An 11,432-nucleotide genomic window follows, 5' to 3' on the forward strand; every position below is an offset into this window, starting at 1 on the left:
CATTATTTACTTATTGGCCAAGCGCTGAGATTGCTGTTAGGGGTTTGCTTACTTGTAATGGAATTATAAATAATTCCATACATCTTACTCGACCGTATTATATTTCTTAACAGACCAGTGAATAGCGAGTTTTATATAGTATAGCTTGTAATGAATCCATAAGATTGATTTGATCTTAGATACTGAGTACCTACTTATACTATACTCAGTGTATTGATAACCCACTGCTGGTTCAGGCCTGCTTACATAGGTATGCGAAAGCTTGGGGATGTCCTTTGAAAATTCTATTTTTTTTTTTTAATGTTTTGATTACAGCTACGCACCCCACTCGTTTACGTTCGTAGCGACAGCGCCGGCTTCCCATAACGATAATCTGCACTTATGGTATTAAATTACTCTTCATACGTATGCATCATACAAAAATAATGGACTAATGAGACGAAACTCAGTACATTCAACTCAATCTAGTAGTCTTGACAGTAAGGAAACAGCTTCACTCGACGTCACCTCGGACAAAACGTTGTTACCTACCAATAATAAACTAACAATAAAAGCCTGTATACAGTCCACTGCTGGACTTAGGCCTCTCCTAACGGGAGGATTTGCCCCCCATCACTCCCTGGGTTGGTGATCCCAGTAGTAGTAGCACAGAGTAGCACAGAGTACCCGGTCTCCGTTGTAATCCCTTAGTCGCCTCTTACGACACCCGCGGGACGAGGGGGGATAAAAACCAAATTGGGTTTAATTATTATAGATATCATTTATTTTATTTTTTACAATGCAAAAGTAGTGATCGTTGCTAATTAAGAAAAATGAATCATACTTTTGGAGTAAACTTATTAAGTATAGGACAATAACAAAGCAACCACTATACGGCAACGGTCACTACTTTTATGACTCTTAAGAACGCTATTCATCAGCTATATCCATAAACCTAATATATCTTATATCACACAAAGCATAGATGAACATTTTTTTCGAAACTTCTAACATAGTTTTACTAACAAAACTACGGTTAAGATTGATTGAAATGAGAAGTTACTACCCCCGCGGAGATGGACCAGCCACTACAGCTAAAAAAAGCGGCCCCACCTTATACTAAGAATAAAAGACATAAGTATACATATATCTATATAAATGCGTAATTGAAGAACGATAAACTATATCGCATACGCCAATTAATAATAATAAATCAGTCATCTCGGCTTAAGGATGGAGACCTGCAATCCACCACAGCGCTCACAGCAGGGCAGCACAGGGTAGCACAGACAGAAAAATGTCCCCTGACAGGGGATATAATTGACGTGTCCACCTGCTAACGCACGGGAACATGGAATAGGAGAACTTTACCCCCGTTTATTATTACACATATATTATTTCCACTTGTGTGCCAGAGCTGTGAGAGTTGATAAAGCTGTGGAAGAAGATAAATTGTTATTCTTTCCCCAGGGATATGTATATTGTCTCCTGCCCATTCTAGCAGTGCTAGAGGGGGTAATAACATCTCACTGATTTCTATTTTAGATTAATGACAAGAGAATACAAGAACTCAATACGGCAGAGAACACAAACATTATTTACAACCTACATTAAATGTGCAGCGATCAATATATTTCAGTAATAAATATAAAATTCGAATTCCTATATCACACTTTTTCGTCGACAATATTATTTTTAATATTTATAAAAATAGATGCAATAACATAAACTTACCATCACAACAATTAGGTAAGCACACAGTTCATGGACATGGCACATTCGACCGTACTCACTTACTCGAGCCAAATGCTACTTACTCGCTTTGGCAAGTTATAAATTAGTCCACAATCCACCCAAAGGTGGGTTTAATGGTGACAAAGAAAAATACCCCCATTAGTTAAGCTTCTAAACTAGGGAGTTAGAAATCGTCAATAGCTTCGATTTGCAAATAAACCACGGGAATTAACACAATATAACTATGAATCATACAACAGTGTACAAACAATTGCGAAGACATGTTTTGGATTCTAATAATTCCATGATATATTATGAAAGTTAAGCTTAATTTGCTATAATACTCCGCGAAAAGCATATTGATTGAACAATAAGCAGAGATCAGGGCTATATAAACTCTAATGTTCTGAACGCCACGCCTCATTAGTCGGTTTAACCGGACGTAAATTTGAAACGCGTTACAAAAAGCATCTGGCAGCCTTCAATCATAACCCCTGAAAAAAATCTCATTTTGAAAAACATCTTTTAGACTACAGACTTACATCTATTACATACTTGCGAGAAAGGATTGAGATTCGATTAGGGGGAACAATTGGAATTTGTTAAACACGAGACGAAGAGGTTCGAATTACTAAATGAAGAAATAAATTTATCAACTAGACAAGGTGGGGGTAAGAAATATATTAAAGGCGACACATTTGGCGAGTGTGGAGTATAAGGTTTGAAGAAATTTGAAATAACAGCATAGTAAGCTTAATTTCCACAATATCCACTGCCGGAGTGGTCTAGAGGTTGGCGCGCTGGAAGCCGAGCCCCACGCCGCGCATGGTGTGCGTGGCGGCGCGCGCCACCTCGTACTGCGCCTGCATGGCCTGGAACAGCTCCTCCTGCTTCTTGTTGGGGTCCTCCGCCGCCTCCGCGCGCACCGCCGCTGCACAAAAGGCATGCTCACACTGTACCGAGGGGGTTTCTTCGTGTCCACCCAACACGCTCCGGGAGTACTCGACCGATTTTAACAGAAAGCTACACTATCACGAAGTGACGCGGGCTAAAATTATTTAAATAAAAATTTACATCTTTAAGAAAATTGCAATAATATAATATCTCAGAGTAGCAGAATGCTGCTCATAAAAACCGCGTGCGCTGAGGAAACTATTGATTATACTTAGAAATTATGTACTACAAGATTAATGTACTCATCGTTACCCACAAAAAAGTCTGCGTGTGAACATATCTGTCATGTTAACGTTCTTTCTAAAGCCCGAGCTAGCTTTGACAACAATGCGAGTAAGATGAATCGGCGCGGCGCTCACCCGGGTCCTTGATGCCCATGAGGCGCATGAACTTGGACACCTGCTTGCCGTCCGCGTCCTGCGCGAAGCGGGCGCCGCTCCACTTGGCCGCCTCCGCCTCCGCCGCGTCGCCGCCCTTGCGGCCCCACAGCAGCTTGCGCTTCTGCACCTGCGCAGCGCTACGTCAGGAAACGCCGGCGGCATCACGGCCAACATGTTGGGGTGTAAACTATTGCTCTAACCGGGTTGCTTCTTTAATATTTTTAGTTTACTTTTAAGTTTGTTGCGGGCTTCTTCTTAGATCGGGCGAGTTCGAAACTCTCGTAGCTTTAGTTTCTCATTTCTATGTCAAATTTTACGTGTAATGTACGAATATTATTTGAATAAACAATTATTTGACTTTGATTTCGTCGGTATGCCAGACCACGGAAAATTTTGATATTATAAATTCCCAAATAACGCCCGTAACCTCCCATTCTAACCCACGGCGCTCACCGCTGCGCCAGGGAGCTCGTAATTTATTTTAAATTAAATATTTGACCGAACAAGCCGATTGGCATACCTGACATAAAATGGAATGGACATCATCATTAATTTATTGCAGTTCATATAAATTTCATATTAAACGTCTTTTGGTTAAAATCTCTCACTATTTGCTCGTTGCGTATTTTTTTCTGTATAATTGAGGAAGGCTGACTGTGTAGCACAGTTTACACTAGGTCAGTGGTCAAAGAACAATTGGACTGTTGTACAATGACAGGTGTACGTACCTGGTGCAGCGCGCGGTGCGCGGGCAGCGCGTAGGGCGCGCCGGGCGGCTGCGTGGCGGCGCGCAGCTGGCGCGCCGTGGCCATGGAGCCGTCGGGCGTCTTGATCTGCAGCCCTGCGCACACACTGCCTGAGCGCGCGCACGCACGCACGCTCGCACGCACGCTCGCACAGTTCATTCTTAACTCATAGTTTAATTTGTACCTTTAATTGTTATAATATGTATGATATGACTATGAAACATGGGTTCAAAATAAACAAGCAGCCAACTTCAGGAAGGACCTACCCTCTGTGATACAGGTTTTCCTTCCGTAGAGGTTGGGGCATCCATGTCAATTTTGTATCCATTATTTTTTGCCTCAATAAATGATTATCATTATTAATTTTATTGAATCAGCTCGTAACAGCAGACGAGCCTAAAATTAGAGGCTGATATATGGTATGCTGATAGGTGTGCCGTATAAGTATAAGCGCCCCTCGACTGGGTAGAAGCCTCTCGCTTTGCCCGCCTCGATAGCGGACCAGGCGGGTAATCTAGCCGCTCAGTGGTCGCTACCACATACCCATTTTCTCCATAACGTCCAGCTTCTTGTTCACTTTGTAGGAGGAGTGGCGGTAGTCGGCCGAAGACGGCGACCCTCGCCGCTCCCTCTCACTCGGCCTGCGAACACGATAGTCCAGTGTTAGTTGCGGCTAGTTCCACAAGGCACATTTGCTGCGGTTACGTTAGTTCCCACCATGCCTCTTTGTACAGCTGTGCTAAGAGTTAACATTAATGTTGGATATGAGCAGGTGTTACATCACTGTGTATAAACTATACTTATGCTAATATTCTAAACGTAATCTATACTAAACCGCTACAACGATCGTCATAATATTTGGCAATGAGATAGCTTGCATCCTGGAAAGGGGTGATAGATAAAAAGTAACCCCACTTTTTATCAAAAATGATGGGACACACGCAAACAGATACACGTGGAAAAACATGAGAAAACTCAGTAAAAACTTTTAGTTAGAGAGCTCTGTCTGTTTGTTACTCATCATTTGTCACCAGGCAGAGGTTACGAGTCTGTGGATATCACGTATACAATATATATATACAAAATTGTATACGTAATAAGAGATTGAAAGTTCGTTTTAACAAACATTTGGCGCTCCCTGCGGAACTAGTCGACAGTGGTCTTCGTGAAGGTCAATAACTTTTTTATCGTCAGAGATATGTGTAATAGGTGGAGTCCTAGTAACCCCTTCCGGTACCTGTCCTCGTCCGGGCGCCGGGCGGCGCGCGCGCCCCGCTCGCGGTCCCTGCGCTCGCGCGCCTCCGCGAACCTGCGCAAGCAAGCGGCCGCTGCACTACGACTCGCGCTCCCTACACTGCCCGAGCCCGCCTGCTGCGTCTCAGCTTTATACAGCTCATTTAAACAATTTAAAATCACCAGCTTTAACGGTAAAGGAAAACATCGTGAGGAAACCTGTATGCCCGAGAGTTCTCCATAATGTTCTCAATGGCGTGGGAAGTATGCCAATACGCACATGGCACGCGTGGTGGATTACGGCCTACGCCCTCATTTCCGGCTTCTCAATAGGCACGGGGCACGGTTTTCCTCTCAGAATGAGACATTCAGGCATGCTGATGGTGAGAGCCGTGGACTAGAATAGCCCATCCTGACAGTTCGACGGCGCCATGCGGCAGTGCAGCGGCAGATCACCTGGGCGACGCGGCGTCGCGGGCGTCGCGGGCCTCGGAAGCGCGCGGCGCGGGCGGCCGCGACGGCTGCGACGCGGCGCCGGCCTGCCGGACAACAAGCAGCCATTTCAAAACGAGCCACGATTGCGATTACACGATATTTACAATGAGTATCATCTATCATAATGGTCGATTTGACTGTGTAGACAGGCGCCACTCACCCGGCCGTCTGCTCGCTCGTCGGGCCGGTCGCCCAGCAAGCCGCGGCGCGGCGGCCGACTGCGCTCGTCGCGTCGCGGAGAGCGGCGTTCCCGCGACAGTCGCTCGCGCTCGCGGGGTCTGTCACGGTCGCGCTCGCGCCGGTTGTCGCGCCCGTCCGCCGAGCGAGAGCGGTCTCGCTCGCGGCTATCTGTGGCATGAAATAATATTATTCGTAGTTTTCAAACCCTTCATTGATTACGATCAATATAACACGTTCGCTGCCGCATCACGAGACGTGAAGCGGCCTATTACGCTGTGGCCGGTAACGCGACGTCGCGTGATGGTCCTTTAAAATCCTGTACTAGCTATAGATCATCGGCCGTATCGTTTTAGCTATAAGTATATACCCTCCTGAACCTAGCCTCTGTCACGCAGGTTTTCTTAAAACAAATTTTAACCTATGTTACTTCGTGATAGTTTAGCTTTCTTTTAGCAAAGAAATGTTTTCAATCAGTCCTGTTTTTTCGGAGCCTATGGAGTACAAACAAACAAACAACAATTTTAAACATTTCACATGAAAAAAGACATATTAACGGGTTTTCAATGATGGCCATTTATGTAAGTCCAAGATTTAGCCTTGGCGATGAACGTGTTTAATCAGTTGTCACGGATGCCAACTCTCTCAATGTCGATGCTATAGTATTCGTCTCGAGCAGGGTGTCGCATCCACTCACTGTCGCGCTCGTCGTCCGCGACGGGGTGGCGCGGCACGGACGGCGCGGCCGGCGCTGCGGGCGGCAGCTCGGGCTCCGACTCGGCGCTCTGGGACTCCTGCGACAACGGGCAGACCTCACTCACGGCCACACGACCAGCTAACTATTACTATTGCCACCGGAACAGCCACTTCGACTAGTACGGATGTTTTTCGGTCTAAACGATCAGCTTTTATGTGTATTTGCAAAAAATAACTTATAAGAAGTGCAGTGCCTTACAATAATATTATTAAAAAGGCATAGGTTAGCAACGACCATTGTTGGAGCGCGGGGTACTATTTCAAAAAATGATCGCGAAGGTTGTTTTAGACAGTGACAAATATGGTTGCTTGTTATATTGTTATTATCTGCTCAAAATATGCTGTTTATTTGTAAAGTTTACATTTGTAAAAAGAACATCTGCTGAGGTTTTGTTCTTGATGGTCTTTAATGGGTGGATATTCGTTTATTAATAATAATAATTATTATCTTTATTGAGAGGTATAAACCTTATACCTTTCTTATTACGATCTTTTATACATAAGAGGCTTGGCCACAATCACAGCTGATCATATGCCCAAGCCCAGGGCTGATATTTGTTCCGTAGGAATACACTGGTCATGGCCCATGACGTGATAATATTCATGGGCCACTGCAAAATCCTGATTAGATCCTGTGGTAAAGTTATGCTACATCATACACATTTTATTGGAGTATGACGACAAACGCCAATTAAAATTTAAAAATAATATAAACCATTGTAAAGCTTTTCTCAAATGCTCCCATAAATAATTAGTAAGAGGAATTTGTGAACCCAAAAAAAACTATTATATGAATTATTTTGTAACCTTAAAACAACGTAAAATGATACATATGAACATAAATCTTTTAAAACTTGATGTTGTTCACAGGTCCACAGTCTACACGTAATCATATGAATGGGCAACGGTTCTGCAATGAAATCAAGATTGCATTGGTTGTAATATACAACAATCATTGAAAATAAGGGTCTATCCAGTCATATCAGGATTATTACAAAGGACAAATCTGCTTTTCCTTTTCATTTTAGGTCTTATTTTTTTGTCTTTTTAATTTGACACATTGAAAACTGATGATTTTGATCTGTAATAACAAGGGTAATCATAGATATTGCATAAAAATTTTGCTCCAATGCTGTGAGGTTAATATTTAAAAGCAAAAGCTAACAGAATTCTCAACCTGCCTTGAATGGTCTAATGACAAAAAATCAATTTAAAAGAGTTTATTTTAGTAAAGCTATGATGATTACTGCACTCCATAACAGTATTTTATAAAGATCAAGAGATATAATTGAATATATCAATAGAGCCCTGACATGTTTGGATAACCTTGAACAGTTCAGACAAATTTCATTAAAAACCTTCATATGATCACAGTAGATGTTTTAGTGAAAAATATATGTTATATTAGTTACCGCTCCATTACATCATACAGATACATATTCATAGTTGTCCGTAACAATACGTCAATCTTCTTAAGGCTACATACTCACATGCTAGCAGTAAGGAAGGTCTCATCGGTCGCGCGTCGGGCCCCATGGCGCAGAATTTGACTTTTGTATTGTGTCAATTTACAAATGGGTAACATATAAAATAATAAAAGTGTTAATATCATTGTTGAAAACAGAATGCTGTTTGAATTTTAACTATTTTACATGATTTTAATTTATTGATATTTAATAATAGATTACACCCGGGAATTATATACTTAGTATAATCATAGAATAATCACTAGAATCAAATAAGTATGAAACTAAAAGGAGCCCTAATAAACCAATTAATATTTAAAGTTCTACAAATACATACCAACGTCACAAAGATTTATTTGTTTACTGTGTTCCTTAGAAACATTGCCAGGTAAGCTATTTTGATTACAATTAAAAGTATACAGGTCAGGATTTTGGTGTTCTGAATACAGGTTTAATATCAAGTAAAAAAGTGCTACAGTCTTCAAGTTATTGAAACTTTTGGCACAGTAACAAAACATAGTTATTGACCAGCCAGCAGCAAGCAGTTCATGCCACTGATGTGGTAGCAAAATAATAGCAATAAGGGCCTTAGTAAAAAAAAGAGCCACACTGCTGGTCTGGGCCACACCAGATCAGATAACACCAAGCCTGCCTGGCACATATCAATCTAACAGTTTAAAAGTAGAAAAAGGTAAGTTTACTTGTTTCCCATCTACACACTTGCATTCACAACAATTATTTAACTAACAAAATACTTCAGATAGTACCTAAAAGGATTGTATTATATTAAACGATGCTGGTTACATAACTATGAAACATAAAGTTGCTGAGAAAAGTGAAAAGAGTAGGATGAACTCCTAATTTTGCCTCAGGTCAGGAATAGCCTTTGGTCAAAATAACTTGTCTGACATTTGCTAGCACTATGAAGGTGTAACAAGGATAAACTGCGCCACTCTCACTCTACACACATTGTTATCAAGGCGATTTTCTACGAGTGCCAATAGAGCTATGAGTGCACGCTGAGTAGTACAGTGATGCAACTCACCTCACTCATGTCCATGTTCACATCGTCATAGTTGGTGTCGTCCTCCCGGCGACGCGCGCCGCTGTCGCCACCACCCTAGAATACCAGTCTATCGTCAAGCAGAGAACACTGATTAATATCTGTTTCTTAATTATGATACTAATAATTATTATATTTACTGATTATAAAACATACTACTGGCTGACCTGACAGGTGTACAAAAAAAGGACTTTTAATCTTTCCCCTATTTCCAATTTTCTGGGCAACTTTCAATGTTTGTTTTTATAAACCTTATTTAGACTTAAATTAACCTTTAATAAAATAAAAAGTGCTAAATTGGTCAAGGCATAGCGATTTTCTGGCTTTTTTATTTATATATATAAAGACATTAGTTCCACTAATCAGTAGAACACATTATATAACAATAACTTTAATAACCTAGTTCAAATAATTATCTTTACACACATTAACATTTGCAAGAGGGAAAGTATAAATAGTAGTCACATCTGTAAAAGTAATATTTTCACGTGTCCGTACCACCCCATACAGCTTACTAATAGCGACAATCTTAATGACGTCTAATCAAATATTTCTTTATTCAAGTAGGCCCACAGATGAGGGATGAATTTGATGTACATATACATCAATACAAAGATGTTTGTACATGACAGTGATGCCTACATTCATAAACATAAAACTAAAACAATGTGACTCTCAAACATGATCTTGTGTAAGGAAACGCCAACTATTACTGCACCAAGTGAATGACAAGCTAGGTAAATGGAAAACCTAAATAAAGTAAAATTACATGATCCTTGCACTTCTTTATTCCACTACAAGATAGCCCATGACTGCAATCTCACCTTATGGTAACTGATGATGCAGTCTTAGATAGTAACAGGCTAACCTATTAGGGGTATGGCAGATATTAAGCCTATTAGAGCCATACTTATGATCAGTTTGCTTGGCGACACATCTTTGAAGGCAGGGAGGCAACTAGCCATGGCCAAAGCCTCCCACCAGACTAGACCAGAGAAAATATCACAGCACTCACCATTGTGCCAGGGGAGGATACCATTTTTTTTTTCCACTACAAGTTATTTCTTGACTGCAATCTCACCTGGTGGTAAGTGATGATGCAGTCTAAGATGGTAGCGGGCTAACCTGTTAGGCAGTATGGTTGTCAAACCCCTAATCAGTTTCAACACAATGTCGCACTGGAACACTAAATCACTTAGTGGCACATCTTTGTCGGTAGGGTGGTACCTAGCCACGGCCAAAGCCTCTCACATCAGGCACATCTCTCTCATCACCAATGGTTTGTATTTAAGGGCCCCTGTGCTTGTATTAAGATGAGATAGAACAATAATTGTAAAATGATGGAAAAGAGCAACTGCCGAGTTCCTTGCCAGCTTCTTCTCGGTAGATTGTACCTTCCCAAGCAGTGGTAGAGTCACTGCAAACATATTTGGCATTGTAAAACTGCTTATATTAACACATACTGGGTTCAACACGTACATACGTAGCTTCTTCACCCGCACAGTGATCTGAGCTTTCTTAGAAGGTAGAAGTCATGTTTTGTATCATATTTTACACTTCATCAATAGCCTGTAACACTCTACAGCTGGGCTAAATGTCTCTTCGAACGGGAGGGTTTGCCGATCGAATAAGACGGTAGTAGTAGCACAGTGCTCCATTATATTCCCTAAGTTGCCTCTTACGACACTACGTGCTTACATTTAACACGACGTACCATTATTAGTCTATATTTACACTCTTAACAAACATAAGAGTAATTTCTCAACTCAATTACCGAAGTAAATATTGTAGGTTAGCAGAGTTCAATAACGTCAGTTAAGTATGAAGAACAAGCTTGAGATTAATTCTTATATCGTTTTAATGCTTAATAGTATAATTTGGAAGAAAATTACAAAGGTGTGGTATGTACGTACCGATGGCTGGTAACCGTAACGACCACATTCACCATCGTCGTCGCTCCCGTAGCCAACTAGGGAATCCATATTTCAACCTTTTCAAACTAAAAAATGCTATCTTAGATTAAGTAAATGATTACTACACAGCACCCAATAATTACAACGTTGAACAATCACAACATTTATTGATAAGAAAAACAATATGGTGGAAAACGAAAGCACATAGACGAATGACCAACCAAAGATAAAAAAAACTGATTAAAAAAGTTTCATGGACATGGCAAAGTACAAGTTTAAGAAAAAATAAATCAAAATTTGTTAAAATTACGATGTTCTCTCATTTGTTTATATAAGGCGTCGGTTTTCCAGATATTCGTGGGCTCGTAGCGCGCTTTGAATTGATTTGAATAATTATTTACTATTTATTTATTTTCCTTCATAGTTCTGTGTATTACAGCACTTGTACACTCTCTGGTCATTAGGCGATACTTTAGTGACACATTTATGTACAGAAGGGAAAAACTGAAAAGAACTAGAGCTCAAAGCCGAAAAGC

At 41.0% G+C, this 11,432-nt stretch overlaps 1 protein-coding gene across 1 annotated transcript; it reads right to left on the reverse strand.

The window, feature by feature from the left end:
* Window positions 1-740: 740 nt before the first annotated feature.
* On the reverse strand, window positions 741-11,088 carry LOC120627969 (arginine/serine-rich coiled-coil protein 2). The gene is made up of 10 exons (XM_039896108.1): window positions 10,897-11,088; window positions 8,966-9,040; window positions 6,396-6,492; window positions 5,682-5,869; window positions 5,483-5,514; window positions 5,031-5,102; window positions 4,337-4,422; window positions 3,776-3,888; window positions 3,027-3,174; window positions 741-2,644 (listed from the first exon to the last, which is right to left on the reverse strand). Exons 1-10 carry the CDS (start codon window positions 10,963-10,965, stop codon window positions 2,499-2,501), a joined length of 1,026 nt encoding a protein of 341 aa, XP_039752042.1. The 5' UTR covers window positions 10,966-11,088; the 3' UTR covers window positions 741-2,498.
* Window positions 11,089-11,432: the final 344 nt, after the last annotated feature.

This window comes from Pararge aegeria, chromosome 12 (assembly GCF_905163445.1).
Source record: "Pararge aegeria chromosome 12, ilParAegt1.1, whole genome shotgun sequence".
NCBI lineage: Eukaryota > Metazoa > Arthropoda > Insecta > Lepidoptera > Nymphalidae > Pararge > Pararge aegeria.